At 46.9% G+C, this 15,577-nt stretch overlaps 1 protein-coding gene across 3 annotated transcripts in view; it reads left to right on the forward strand.

Annotated features, from left to right (window-relative positions):
- Nucleotides 1–15,577, forward strand: part of LOC115112197 (neuroplastin-like) — a 48,740-nt gene that overhangs the window by 11,548 nt on the left and 21,615 nt on the right. For all 3 annotated transcript variants that reach the window (XM_029639068.2, XM_065011913.1, XM_065011914.1), the window contains exons 2-4: nucleotides 5,150–5,497; nucleotides 9,772–9,946; nucleotides 10,758–10,852. In XM_029639068.2, the coding sequence (XP_029494928.1) occupies nucleotides 5,150–5,497; nucleotides 9,772–9,946; nucleotides 10,758–10,852 (618 nt within the window). The remainder of the gene's footprint in view (nucleotides 1–5,149; nucleotides 5,498–9,771; nucleotides 9,947–10,757; nucleotides 10,853–15,577) is intronic.

Here is a 15,577-nt window from a genome sequence, read left to right on the forward strand (position 1 = left end):
CCCACTAGGCAGCTAGTAACCTCCCCCACTAGGCAGCTAGTAACCTCCCCCACTAGGAAGCTAGTAACTTCCCCTAGGCAGCTAGTAACCTCCCCCACTAGGCAGCTAGTAACCTCCCCACTAGGCAGCTAGTAACCTCCCCCAATAGGCAGCTAGTAATCTCCCCCACTAGGCAGCTAGTAACCTCTCCCCACTAGGCAGCTAGTAACCTCTCCCCACTAGGCAGCTAGTAACCTCCCCCACTAGGCAGCTAGTAACCTCCCCCACTAGGCAGCTAGTAATCTCCCCCACTAGGCAGCTAGTAACCTCCCCACTAGGCAGCTAGTAACCTCCCCCACTAGGCAGCTAGTAACCTCCCCCACTAGGCAGCTAGTAACCTCCCCCACCAGCTAGTAGTCTCCCCCACAGTTATCTCCCCACTAGGCAGCTAGTAACCTCCCCCACTAGGCAGCTAGTAACCTCCCCACTAGGCAGCTAGTAACCTCCCCCACTAGGCAGCTAGTTATCTCCCCCCACTAGGCAGCTAGTAGTCTCTCCCCAAGGCAGCTAGTAGTCTCCCCACTAGGCAGCTAGTAGTCCCCCCCACTAGTAACCTCCCCCCACTAAGCAGCTAGTTATCTCCCCCACTAGGCAGCTAGTAACCTCCCCCACTAGGCAGCTAGTAAACTCCCCACTAGGCAGCTAGTAACCTCCCCCCCAGCTAGTAACCTCCCCCCACCAGGCAGCTAGTAACCTCTCCCACTAGGCAGCTAGTAACCTCCCTCCACTAGGCAGCTAGTAATCTCCCCACTAGGCAGCTAGTAACCTCCCCACTAGGCAGCTAGTAACCTCCCACTAGGTTATCTCCCCCACTAGGCAGCTAGTAACCTCCCCACTAGGCAGCTAGTAACCTCCCCCACTAGGCAGCTAGTTATCTCCCCCACTAGGCAGCTAGTAACCTCCCCACTAGGCAGCTAGTAACCTCCCCCACTAGGCAGCTAGTAACCTCCCCCACTAGGCAGCTAGTTATCTCCCCCACTAGGCAGCTAGTAGTCTCTCCCCACTAGGCAGCTAGTGCCCTCCCCCACTAGGCAGCTAGTAGTCTCCCCCACTAGGCAGCTAGTAGTCCCCCCACTAGTAACCTCCCCCACTAAGCAGCTAGTTATCTCCCCACTAGGCAGCTAGTAACCTCCCCACTAGGCAGCTAGTAAACTCCCCACTAGGCAGCTAGTAACCTCCCCCCACTAGGCAGCTAGTAATCTCCCCCACCAGGCAGCTAGTAACCTCTCCCACAGCTAGTAACCTCCCTCCACTAGGCAGCTAGTAATCTCCCCACTAGGCAGCTAGTAACCTCCCCACTAGGCAGCTAGTTATCTCCCCCACTAGGCAGCTAGTTATCTCTCCCCCACTAGGCAGCTAGTAACCTCCCCCACTAGGCAGCTAGTAACCTCCCCCACTAGGCAGCTAGTTATCTCCCCCACTAGGCAGCTAGTAACCTCCCCCACTAGGCAGCTAGTAACCTCCCCCACTAGGCAGCTAGTAACCTCCCCCACTAGGCAGCTAGTACTCTCCCCCACTAGGCAGCTAGTAAACTCCCCCACTAGTAACCTCCCCACTAGGCAGCTAGTACTCTCCCCACTAGGCAGCTAGTAACCTCCCCACTAGGCAGCTAGTACTCTCCCCCACTAGGCAGCTAGTAACCTCCCCACGAGTAACCTCCCCACTAGGCAGCTAGTAACCTCCCCCACTAAGCTATTAATCTCCCCCACTAAGCAGCTAGTAACCTCCCCCCACTAGGCAGCTAGTAACCTCCCCACTAGGCAGCTAGTAACCTCCCCACTAGGCAGCTAGTAACCTCCCCACTAGGCAGCTAGTAACCTCCCCCACTAGGCAGCTAGTAACCTCCCCCACTAGGCAGCTAGTCACCTCCCCACGAGGCATCTAGTAACCTCCCCCACTAGGCAGCTAGTCACCTCTCCCCACTAGGCAGCTAGTAACCTCTCCCCACTAGGCAGCTAGTAACCTCCCCACTAGGCAGCTAGTAACCTCCCCCACTAGGCAGCTAGTAATCTCCCCCACTAGGCAGCTAGTAATCTCCCCCACTAGGCAGCTAGTAATCTCCCCCACTAGGCAGCTAGTAACCTCCCCACTAGGCAGCTAGTAACCTCCCCCACTAGGCAGCTAGTAACCTCCCCCACTAGGCAGCTAGTAACCTCCCCCACTAGGCAGCTAGTAACCTCCCCCACTAGGAAGCTAGTAACTTCCCCCACTAGGCAGCTAGTAACCTCCCCCACTAGGCAGCTAGTAACCTCCCCCACTAGGCAGCTAGTAACCTCCCCAATAGGCAGCTAGTAATCTCCCCCACTAGGCAGCTAGTAACCTCTCCCCACTAGGCAGCTAGTAACCTCCCCACTAGGCAGCTAGTAACCTCCCCCACTAGGCAGCTAGTAACCTCCCCCACTAGGCAGCTAGTAATCTCCCCCACTAGGCAGCTAGTAACCTCCCCACTAGGCAGCTAGTAACCTCCCCCACTAGGCAGCTAGTAACCTCCCCCACTAGGCAGCTAGTAACCTCCCCCACTAGGCAGCTAGTAGTCTCCCCCACTAGGCAGCTAGTAACCTCCCCCACTAGGCAGCTAGTAGTCTCCCCCACTAGTTATCTCCCCCACTAGGCAGCTAGTAACCTCCCCCACTAGGCAGCTAGTAACCTCCCCACTAGGCAGCTAGTAACCTCCCCCACTAGGCAGCTAGTTATCTCCCCCCACTAGGCAGCTAGTAGTCTCTCCCCACTAGGCAGCTAGTACCCTCCCCCACTAGGCAGCTAGTAGTCCCCCCACTAGTAACCTCCCCCACTAAGCAGCTAGTTATCTCCCCCACTAGGCAGCTAGTAACCTCCCCCACTAGGCAGCTAGTAACCTCCCCACTAGGCAGCTAGTTATCTCCCCCACTAGGCAGCTAGTAACCTCCCCCACTAGGCAGCTAGTAACCTCCCCCACTAGGCAGCTAGTAACCTCCCCCACTAGGCAGCTAGTAACCTCCCCACTAGGCAGCTAGTAACCTCCCCCACTAGGCAGCTAGTAACCTCCCCCACTAGGCAGCTAGTAACCTCCCCCACTAGGCAGCTAGTTATCTCCCCACTAGGCAGCTAGTAACCTCCCCCACTAGGCAGCTAGTAACCTCCCCCACTAGGCAGCTAGTAACCTCCCCCCAACTAGGCAGCTTATCTGCTCATGTGTTGATTATACAGTACATTACTGTTGAGCAGGTTGGGCTGTTCTGTGAGGACCTGTAATCTGTTGTAGTAAGACACACGACTATAGCACCACAGAGAGACTGCCTGCTCTGCTATCTCTTCCTGTCTCTCTCATCTTCAGCATAGTCAGAGTTAGGGTTAGGGTGTGGCGGCCTTTTCTGTGATTCATCCGTGGACACGGCGAGGACATGGCTTTGAACAGGCAGTCAACGGAGTTCTTGCAACCCTAAGTCACAGCCCAGGTGATTTGGCTTCAGATTGATGAGTGCATTGGGTCTGTGCTATGGGTCTGTGCTAGAATGGCCTTGCAACAGGAACCCTAAGTCACAGCCCAGGTGATGAGTGTATTAGGTCTGTGCTAGAATGGCCTTGCAACAGGAACCCTAAGGCACAGCCCAGGTGATGAGTGCATTAGGTCTGTGCTAGAATGGCCTTGCAACAGGAACCCTAAGTCACAGCCCAGGTGATGAGTGCATTGGGTCTGTGCTAGAATGGCCTTGCAACAGGAACCCTAAGTCACAGCCCAGGTGATGAGTGCATTAGGTATGTGCTAGAATGGCCTTGCAACAGGAACCCCAAGTCACAGCCCAGGTGATGAGTGCATTAGGTCTGTGTTAGAATGGCCTTGCAACAGGAACCCTAAGTCACAGCCCAGCTGATGAGTGCATTAGGTCTGTGCTAGAATGGCCTTGCAACAGGAACCCTAAGTCACAGCCCAGGTGATGAGTGCATTGGGTCTGTGCTAGAATGCTGGCATATGGTTGTAGGGGCTGACCTCTGCTGTGAAGCGGTAGTATGATTCATGTAATGAGAATGGCGTGCACACACACACACACAGTGATAATGATTCTGTGACATTTAAGTCCAGCTGATAGGGAATCACAGGATGGATGACCTCATTTCTAAAGTTGCCAATGCCATCATATACGCACAGACAATCAGATTGAAAACAAACAGAATGTATGTCTTGCTGTAGAAGAATACATTACTACAGTACTAGTCATCAAAGCACATGCAATGTCTGCTGTTTCAGCTTCAATGCATTTCTACACCTTTTTGATTCCTGACTGGGTCAGTTATGTTCCAAACCAGATTGGCTGTTAGAGCAGTTTCCTATTTCAGTTCTCAATTGACCAGAATAAAGAAAGTTCTGTACATAAGGTCCTCATCACGGTTCATAGGGCTTGATGGAAATTATACTCAGCCAGTGTTACAAGTAGTCACATGACTTTCCACTTGCTTTGCCCTTTGACATAAATGTCACATCACACAACATGAGTTTCCTTAATGTGGCAAATGAACGAAACACTTCTGTAAACAGAGAGCTTTATAGTCAGTTGTCATTTCAATCTAACATCAAAGAGATACAAGAAAGCAAAGGCTTCCTTTTATGCAATATCTGTTCAGAAACTCACAGGGTTATTTCTGTGTGTTTCAGTGACTGTCAGATATAACATTGAATCTATTTATGTGGTTTTATGGGGCAGGAATGTAATCTCTGCATGCCATGTAAAGGTTGACAGATAGGAGGAAAATATAACTTAGATGAGATGAAGAAACATGTTTTGACTAAGTTGTCCATATGTGAAACATGATTTACTTGTAGTTCTACTGCATGTTAGTTTGCTATGTTGTTCCATGTTAGTAGTGTCAAATCTTTATACATTTCACAATGGTGTGAGTAGGCAACATATTTTGCACAGTAAATCCATGTTATTTGTTTGTTTACACAGAAAATATACAACCCACTTTAAGCGTTGTAGCTTGCTTTTTTTTCTTGATTTGCCTTTAATCATCCTCTTCTTTTGTTTCCAACTGATCCCTGTTTGATTTGCTCCTATCTCCATCCCCTCCCTCTTCCACTCTAACCCCTCTTCCACCCCCCTCCCCTCCTCCCCAATACACTTTTCCTCTCCAGCTGGGTTTGTGAAGTCGCCAATGTCTGAGACTAAGCTCACGCTGGACACCTTTGAGCTGTACTGCGACGTGATTGGTAACCCCACCCCCGAGATCCAGTGGTGGTACGCCGAGATCAACCGCGCCGACTCCTTCAAGCAGCTGTGGGACGGCGCCCGCAAGCGCCGCGTGTCCATCAACACGGCCTACGGCAACAACGGGGTGAGCGTGCTGGGCATCACGCGCCTCACGCTGGAGGACTCCGGGACCTACGAGTGCCGGGCCAGCAACAACCCACGGCGCAACGACCTGCGCCAAAACCCCGCCATCACCTGGATCCGAGCCCAGGCCACCATTTCGGTGCTGCAGAGTGAGTGGTCTATGTCCTGTAGTACCTAGCTGGTGAACAAACTAACAATCCCCTGCCTGTCCCACCACCACACTCCACTAAAAAAAAAACTGAGTTCACAACACCACAGCTGTCCCTGGCAACGTCAAATAAAACAAAACACCAACCACCACCTTGTTATTTGTTCATTTCAAAGACTTGTCTTTGTTTTATTTTTCTGTATAAGAAATGGGAAGGCATTGTGTTTTATTTCCTCCTATAAGTACTGCCCTTTTGTGTTTTTGTTCTATTATGTTGATAGCTCCTATGTGTTTCCTCCTCGCTATGCAGAATTTGAGGATTCTCAGAATTCCGTAGATTTCCTGCCTCTCCCAAAACCCTGAGCGTTTTGTTGTAGATCACCACAAACCCAGAAACCTCCCCTGTATCTGTCCACCTACCCCCTCTTTCCTCCCACACCAACCTCTCCTTCCCCACATACAGCCCATCCTGGCCGTTCTGGCCCTCTCCTCTGTCTCATGTGTCCTTCGACAGTTGTCCCGTTTCTTTCCTTATTCTTAAAAAAAAAAAATCCAAATTTCATCCATTTATTTCTGGATTTCTTTTGTCATTTGTGTTTTTCTCTTGCGTTGAGTGGGTTGTTTTATTCACTTCAAAGCCCGGTGAAATTCTGCCCTGTCTGCACCATGTACTCTAGGCATCGCTGCGCTTTGAAGTTGTGCCGCTTATTTTAGTGGGGAAGGGGTAGATGGGATGTAAGAAGACAAGGAGGGAGCTGTCCAGGTGTAAAGCGTGCCCTTGTTTTACACACACATGACTCACCCTAATCCAATAAAGGACAGAACCCAGTGTGGTTCTTAAATGTATTTTTTCCTTTCTAGATTTGAGAGAGCTGATTTCATTGCTGCAGCAGACAGACTCTCTCTGCACTCACCTGTGTACTGTATGACCTTGTACCTTCTTAGCCAGTATTAAGTGTTTGAGCATGAATCAGTAATGACATTATATCCTCTCCCCTCTCTGCTGTATTGCATACAAACATTCAAACACACTGAATCTCAACTGGACCCTTTAAATGCGTGCACGCTCCATTGAGTGCCCAGCCTATTGGAGCACAGCGAGATATGGAATGTTGTTAGTCACAGCCATGCAGCCAGAAACTCTCAGAGGTTTACTACAGGAGTCAGCTCCTTCATCTCCTGAGCATTACCTACTGATCTGTCTGTCGTACACAGTGTTTACCGTGCTGTTGGACTACTGTCTGACTGCATGTGCACACTCACACCCATTACACTTCATTCCACCAGCTGGCTTGAGACGTGGACAGTCGGCCTACAGTAGATATCTTAGTTTACTGGTGGTAGAAATGTGTCTACCATTAGGCTAACATGAAATTGGTCAAATCAATGTTTTCTTATTCAAAAGACACATTAATTCCTAAAAAGAGCAGACATCCGTTCCTAAAAAGAGCAGACATTCCTTCCTAAAAAGAGCAGACATTCCTTCCTAAAAAGAGCAGACATCCGTTCCTAAAAAGAGCAGACATTCCTTCCTAAAAAGAGCAGACATTCCTTCCTAAAAAGAGCAGACATTCCTTCCTAAAAAGAGCAGACATCCGTTCCTAAAAAGAGCAGACATTCCTTCCTAAAAAGAGCAGACATCCGTTCCTAAAAAGAGCAGACATTCCTTCCTAAAAAGAGCAGACATTCCTTCCTAAAAAGAGCAGACATTCCTTCCTAAAAAGAGCAGACATTCCTTCCTAAAAAATCTGTACATGTTCTAATAATTGAGTCAGACCTTTTGTCATCCAATATATTCTGTCATTACTGAGTGTCAACGTTCTTGTTATAGACATGTAATAATATGTGTATATAACATGTATACACACTGAACCAAAGGAGACAATAATGTATAGTTATTCGGGAATGTTTTCAAATATGTGCTTGTCTTGTTTTAACCATTTCATTTGTGATTGTGCGTAGTCAAGGCCATTTAAAAAAATTAACTTAATATTGTTACTACATTTGTAATAAACTCCTTAGCTTAGGTAACAATTTAATCAACAGTGTACTTAATGCACTAAACTAACTCATCTATACAGGCCTATACAGGGGGGGCTCAACATACCAATCAAGTGGGCAAACATCCTCCCTCTGTCAGCAAGAAATAGCCATTACTGGCACCATCCTCTAGGACTGTATGCAGGTCATAATGGAATAAAATGTACTACACTGTTATGAGTGGGTAACAGTATCAATGTAATGATGCTTTTACAATCCTAGACAGAGGTGGCCACGTGGGTCAGTGCCTGTGTGCTGTGCATGACATCACAGATTCATTCTCTTTTTGAGCGGGTGTCCTACAAATGACCTTCTTCTGAGCTGAGAAAACCTCCCATGGAAAACACTGTGCCTTTAATGCCTAATTGCAAATTTCTTGAATGAACTTTTTCTGTGTAGTCTGTGTATATTCCCAGGATGCCACACTATGTGGGCTGAGAGGCCTGTATAGGGGTTCTGAAGCAGAGAGAGAGAAGGGGAGACAGAGAGAGACAGAGAGATAGAGAGCGAGGGGGTGAGAGCCATAGAGTGAGAGGGGGCGAGAGAGAGAGAGGGAGGGGGAGGGAGGGAGAGAGCAATATAGAGGAGAAAGAGTGAGAGAGAGAGGGGGAAAAAGAAAGAGAAGGAGAGCAATAGCGAGATATTTCCCTCTAGCTATTGGGTATACAGAACTGCAGGAGTAGGTGCCATGAATGCTAATATAAGTCACTAGCCAGGACCCAGAGACTTTCCCCTCCCATCCTCTACTAGGAGGTTTGTAGTAGCAGCCAATAGTAAGATTATTATGCTCCTCTCCCTGGGGTTGTGTGGTTGCCATGGCTGGCTGCCGTGGGGGAGGGAGGGAGGGAGTGAGAGGAGCTTCCTCACTACCCAAGACTGCCTGCCTGCCTGTGCTCTCTGATGACACATCCTGCTTGAGCCTCCCTCTATGTCCTTGAGAAATGGACCCTTGGGTTGCTCTGTTAACAAATACATTAAATTATTATACTAGTAAAGAGCTAGTGGTTGTTATAGTGTAGTGCAGCAGTAGTCAAGCTGATGTTCACCTCATTTTTGTCTGCCACGATTATACACTATACTTTGTCCTCTTCTGTTTAGCTATTGGTTCTACTTCCACCCAATAGGTTTGCTAAAGATTATACCTTATTCACTTCCTGGTTTTGGTTTGAATGACATGACAGCAGTTATTTGGAAGATAGTCATTGGACTGAAAACATGTATGTTGTTCAAATTTCCCTCATACATTCAACCTCATATTTGTATAATCTCACGATAATTTCAAGGTTACATCACTCTTTTCATATCCAAGTGCCTTCCTGAATCAATTTAGACTGTTTAAAAGATATAGTAAACCAAACCTTGTTGCTGTCAATATCAAATTGAGTTCTACTGTATGAATTAGGTTTAATGATAATACAGTTAGGTTCAGGAAGTTATTAAGTGCCAGTGGTTCCAAACCAAAGATGCTTTGGTGCTGGTCATCACCTTAAAGCTCATTACTTCCTAGACTCCAGGTAGCCTAGCGGGTAAGCGTGTTGGGCCACTAACCAAAAGGTTGCTGGTTAAAATCCCTATAACGACTAGTTTAAAAATCTGCCGATGTGACCTATATGCACCTGTAAATTGCTCTGGATAAGAGTGTCTGCTCAACCGTAAATGTAGTGTCCATATGATTATCATCTCAAAATGGGAGCGGGAACAACAGAGCTACTGTAGGTCTGTAAGGAGACTAATCATCATTTTTTTGCAGACTTCATTTTGTGAGGATATTTTACGTTTTTTTTATTTTTAAGTCCATCTTTTGTACAGTAACAACAGAACCAAAGACAGATACAGGGTTTAGTGTTGCAGGTATTTTCCTGCCGCTCCATGTTGTGTTTCTTTATGTATTTGTGTTTTTGTTGTCTTATGTTCCAGCCCCAACTCCCACGCAGTCTGTATGTGGGGAACAGTCAGTACAGTTACAGTTCTGCTATAGTGTTGAGCCCCAACTCCCACCCAGTCTGTGTGTGGGGAACAGTCAGTACAGTTACAGTTCTGCTATAGTGTTGAGCCCCAACTCCCACCCAGTCTGTGTGTGGGGAACAGTCAGTACAGTTACAGTTCTGCTATAGTGTTGAGCCCCAACTCCCACCCAGTCTGTGTGTGGGGAACAGTCAGTACAGTTACAGTTCTGCTATAGTGTTGAGCCCCAATTCAATGATAAGGGGTTGCTGTCTCTCTGTGTGTTTCAAGAGCCCAAGATCAATGCGTCAGATCAGATCATCCTGCCCTCGGAGACCAAAGGACCCCCTGTCACCCTGCAGTGTAACCTGACCAACGCCCACGAAGGCCAACAAGAGAGCTTCTGGATGAAGAACGGAGTGGAGATCGCAGACACACGGAACGAGCAGAAGAACACAGAGTACATGTGAGTCCTTACTTATTCTGTAGTTCTCTTACTAGAGCATTCAACAAAGCCTTTCTAATTGTCACACAGACTATCAACACTAAGACCAATCACCCTGAGATGGAAATAAGAACCATGTTGCCAAGTCCTTTAGTGAAAACAGTTGTTGGGCAGCCCCATCCCTCGCAGGGCATAGCCATCAGAGCAGCCTCTGAGCTTAGAGCAGAGCAACCAGCCCCTGTACTGCACAACACCCCCATAGACATCTTCCAGACTCTCCCCAGCCAGGCGCGGACAGCTACATGAGGAGACCGCTGGGCAGCTCCTTTCCTGTCACATTACATCTCAGTACTCTACTAATGACTGACCCCAGAACAGACAACCCCGTGCTAACCTCTCCTCTCTCCTGACTGCCTAACACACAGCACAGTGCTAACAATGAACGCTAAGGACTTCCACACAACATGCATCATTGGGTGATGTATCATTGGGTGATGCATCATTGGGTGATGTATCATTGGGTGATGTATCATTGGGTGATGCATCATTGAGTGATGCATCATTGGGTTATGCATCATTGGGTGATGCATCATTGGGTGATGCATCATTGGGTTATGCATCATTGGGTGATGTATCATTGGGTGATGTATCATTGGGTGATGCATCATTGGGTGATGTATCATTGGGTGATATATCATTGGATGATGTATCATTGGGTGATGTACAATGATAGACAACAAAATTAGATAAAATTAGTATTGTCTTTGCATACATGTTATTTTTGACTGAGCTAAAGTTAAGAAAGAAACTGATATTTTGTGATTTGTTGCAGAATCAAGAAACCAAGGTCAGACGACGCAGGGGAGTACATGTGTGTTTACACGTTTGAAACGGCTCCCAACGCCAACGCTACTATTGAGGTAAAAGGTAAGACTCTTTCGACCACCAGATCTCACTCACGGTATAAACAAATGACAGATACACTGTTGATTTTTATAATTAACCTCCACTTTAATCAATACTGTCACTTGACCCTCTGCCTTAACTAAGAGAGAGATAAAGTTATCCTATGAGGGATCTGATGGATAACACAATCTAGAGCTACTTCCTGTGAACAGATCCCCTTCCAGTAACAGACATTGAGATGTTGGTCTGGTGATGTGTTGTGGTGTTGACAGGCTGGCCTCTGGAGGCTGCTGTCACTTACTAAGAGGACAGGGCAGGACAGGCCAGCGGAAGGGAGGGACAGAGTCCTGTCTTCTCTGCTCTCTCTGGGAAGTCGATTCACAGACACGCCTTCCTTCAGGCTAGTGTCTTCTCTGTACATACTGGTCTAACAGTGACTTACTTGATTTATTTTTATTAGCCAGATTCTTATTAAGATTATCAGTCATTTTGCACCAGTTACCACATATACAATGGCGCAAAAAAGTAACAAAGCCTACCATCAGTAACACACTACGCCGCCAGGGACTCAAATCCTGCAGTGCCAGACGTGTCCCCCTGCTTAAGCCAGTACATGTCCAGGCCCGTCTGAAGTTTGCTAGAGAGCATTTGGATGATCCAGAAGAAGATTGGGAGAATGTCATATGGTCAGATGAAACCAAAATATAACTTTTTGGTAAAAACTCAACTCGTCGTGTTTGGAGGACAAAGAATGCTGAGTTGCATCCAAAGAACACCATACCTACTGTGAAGCATGGGGGTGGAAACATCATGCTTTGGGGCTGTTTTTCTGCAAAGGGACCAGGACGACTGATCCGTGTAAAGGAAAGAATGAATGGGGCCATGTATCGTGAGATTTTGAGTGAAAACCTCCTTTCATCAGCAAGGGCAATGAAGATGAAACGTGGCTGGGTCTTTCAGCATGACAATGATCCCAAACACACCGCCCGGGCAACGAAGGAGTGGCTTCGTAAGAAGCATTTCAAGGTCCTGGAGTGGCCTAGCCAGTCTCCAGATCTCAACCCCATAGAAAATCTTTGGAAGTAGTTGAAAGTCTGTGTTTCCCAGCAACAGCCCCAAAACATCACTGCTCTAGAGGAGATCTGCATGGAGGAATGGGCCAAAATACCAGCCCCAGATCGAGGGAGATTATCAGTGGTCTTGTATGTCTTCCATTTCCTAATAATTGCTCCCACAGTTGATTTCTTCAAACCAAGCTGCTTACCTATTGCAGATTCAGTCTTCCCAGCCTGGTGCAGGTCTACAATTTTGTTTCTGGTGTCTTTTGACAGCTCTTTGGTCTTGGCCATAGTGGAGTTTGGAGTGTGACTGTTTGAGGTTGTGGACAGGTGTCTTTTATACTGATAACAAGTTCAAACAGGTGCCATTAATACAGGTAACGAGTGGAGGACAGAGGAGCCTCTTAAAGAAGAAGTTACAGGTCTGTGAGAGCCAGAAATCTAGCTTGTTTGTATGTGACCAAATACTTATTTTCCACCATAATTTGCAAATAAAAATCCTACAATGTGATTTTCTGGATTTCTTTTCTAATTATGTCTGTCATAGTTGAAGTGTACCTATGATGAAAATGACAGGCCTCTCTCATCTTTTTAAGTGGGAGAACTTGCAATATTGGTGACTGACTAAATACTTTTTTTGCCCCACTGTAATTGGCGGAGGACCACGGGTATCGTATTTGTTCTATTTTTAAGGGTAGCCATAGTGATAATTAGTGATAATGTGTCAATTAATGTGGCTTATTCTGTACTGTAGATGTTGGATAACATTGTTTCACATTTGAATGCACATATTAAACTATTAGGATCATTAATTGACGTGAAAGACACTTTTAGAAAAATGGACACCCTAGCGAGATAAACTCAGCAAAAAAAGAAATGTACTCACTGTCAACAGCGTTTATTTTCAGCAAACTTAAGATGTGTAAATATTTGTATGAACATAACGAGATTCAGCAACTGAGACATAAACTGAAGAAGTTCCACAGCCATGTGACTAACAGAATTGGAATAATGTGTCCCTGAACAAAAAGGGGGGGGGTTAAAATCAAAAGTAACAATCAGTATCTGGTGTGGCCACCAGCTGCATTAAGTATCGCAGTGCATCTCCTCCTCATGGACTGCACCAGATTTGCCAGATCTTGTGGTGAGATGTTACCCCACTCTTCCACCAGGGCACCTGCAAGTTCCCGGACATTTCTAGGGGTAATGGCCCTAGCCCTCACCCTCCAATCCAACAGGTCCCAGACGTGCTCAATGGGATTGAGATCCGGGCTCTTCGCTGGCCAGAACACGGACATTCCTGTCTTGCAGGAAATCACGCACAGAACGAGCAGTATGGCTGGTGGCATTGTCATGCTAGAGGGTCATGTCAGGATGAGCCTGCAGGAAGGGTACCACATGAGGGATGAGGATGTCTTCCCTGTAACGCACAATGTTGAGATTGCCTGCAATGACAATTAGCGCAGTTGTCATTGATGATGTGACACACCTCCCCAGACCATGACGGACCCTCCACCTCCAAATCGATCCCGCTCCAGAGTACAGGCCTCTGTGTAACGCTCATCCCTTCGACAATAAACACAAATCCGACCATCACCCCTGGTGAGGCAAAACCCTAACTCGTCAGTGAAGAGCACTTTTTGCCAGTCCTGTCTGGTCCAGCCACGGTGGGTTTGTGCACATAGGTGACGTTGTTTCCTGTGATGTCTGGTGAGGACCTGCCTTACAACAGGCCTACAAGCCCTCAGTCCAGCCTCTCTCAGCCTATTGCGGACAGTCTGAGCACTGATGGAGGGATTGTGCGTTCCTGGTGTAACTGGGGCAGTTGTTGTTGCCATCCTGTACCTGTCCCACAGGTGTGATGTTCGGATGTACCGATCCTGTGCAGGTGTTGTTACACGTGGTCTGCCACTGCGAGGACGATCAGCTGTCCGTCCTGTCTCTCTGTAGCGCTGTCTTAGGCTGTCTCTGTCACTGTCTCACAGTATGGACATTGCAATTTATTTCCCTGGCCACATCTGCGGTCCTCATGCCTCCTTGCAGCATGCCTAAGGCACGTTCACGCAGATGAGCAGGGACCCTGGGCATCTTTCTTTTGGTATTTTTTTGAGTCTGTAGAAAGACCTTTTTAGTGTCATAAGTTTTCATAACTGTGACCTTAATTTCCTACCGTCTTAACGACCGTTCCACAAGTGCATGTTCATTAATTGTTTATGGTTCATTGAACAAGCATTGGAAACAGTGTTTAAACCCTTTACAATGAGGCTCTGTGAAGTTATTTTGATTTTTACAAATTTTCTTTGAAAGACAGGGTCCTGAAAAAGGGACGTTTCTTTTTTTGCAGTTTAAAAGTTAACAGCTCACCCTTGAAGTGGAATAAGGGATTTTCCTCTGGGTGAGAAAGGACTTGCAAAACCCTGTTCTAGAGAAGCTTGCCTACATGTACAGTGCTTAAGCCAATTTGTTGTGACATTGCTATGATTATGCATACTGAGCTTGCCATTGATTGTTATGCCTGCTGTGGCTGTATTAAGCGCTAGCTTCCTGCGAGGTTGGTTGGTTGCGTAACGCGGGTGATGACCGTGTATGCTCTGCAGCTTCCTCCAGCCTGAGAGATGACAGGCCTCATCTCCAATCAAACCTCAGCGTCCTGACCCTAGGGCCGTGTGAAGGGAGGGAGGCTTGCTGCTCCTGGCTGTTAGAGCCTGCACAACACACTGTTTCCTGGACATACAAACACCATGACAGCACTGCCTTTCAACATTATTGTTTACTGTCTGGAAGTATTGACTGAATTGTTGACAGATGCTGTTAGTTGTATTTGGGATGCTGATGTCTTGGTTTGGAGGAAGCATGGACATGACAATTGTTTTTGAGATAGATTTAGATACCTTTGCAGGCTTTCCTGTTAATTGTTACAGTTAAGGACCGATTGAGGAATAGACTCAATAAAAACTACAGAGAATGATCATTCTAAGCAGAAATACATGATAGTTCTGACCAATTGCATCCAATTAGTCTTGCCCTGCCTTATACAATGGCACTGAGTCCCATACCATTAAACCCATACTCGGTCGTACCACCAGGTCCCATACATTAAGCATGGTAGAGGGGCCGAGCCTGTGTGCTCTCTGCTCCTGGCAGCTGAGCTCTGAGCTCCCCCCAGCTCCCCCTGGCTGCAGTGTCCTTGGCGCTCCCATCTCTCCAGCTCTCAGCTCAGAGCAAGGCAACAGATGGAGGCTTGTGTGATGGTGGTGTGGGATTAAGGTTCAGAATCCGCTCCCAGTCATTTGTAATGGCAGGACTTTGTTATCTACGATGATACAATAAGCTGCTGTCCTGAGCATGCATATTCTGCGCATCCCAAATGATCTTTTGTATTTTTTGCTTTGCTACCCATGCATTTTTTAAAGAGATAATGCCACACGCCCTGTTGATTTAATCAAATCAATGATGAATTTTACAGATCTAAAAAAAATGTTTTATCAACCGCACGGTACAGGCCTACAGGATAATGTGTCATATAATTATTTATACCATGGCATTGTTGAATACTTGTTTCTGAATGGCTTGAAGGGCATTCTAGAGCGTGCATTATTTGTCTATAAAGTACAATATATCAGCAGAGTAGAATTCAATGGCTATAGTACTTACATGTTCTATGTTTGAGCTGCTTTTGAAAGCAAAA

Source organism: Oncorhynchus nerka, linkage group LG27 (assembly GCF_034236695.1).
Source record: "Oncorhynchus nerka isolate Pitt River linkage group LG27, Oner_Uvic_2.0, whole genome shotgun sequence".
Classification (NCBI taxonomy): Eukaryota; Metazoa; Chordata; class Actinopteri; order Salmoniformes; family Salmonidae; genus Oncorhynchus; species Oncorhynchus nerka.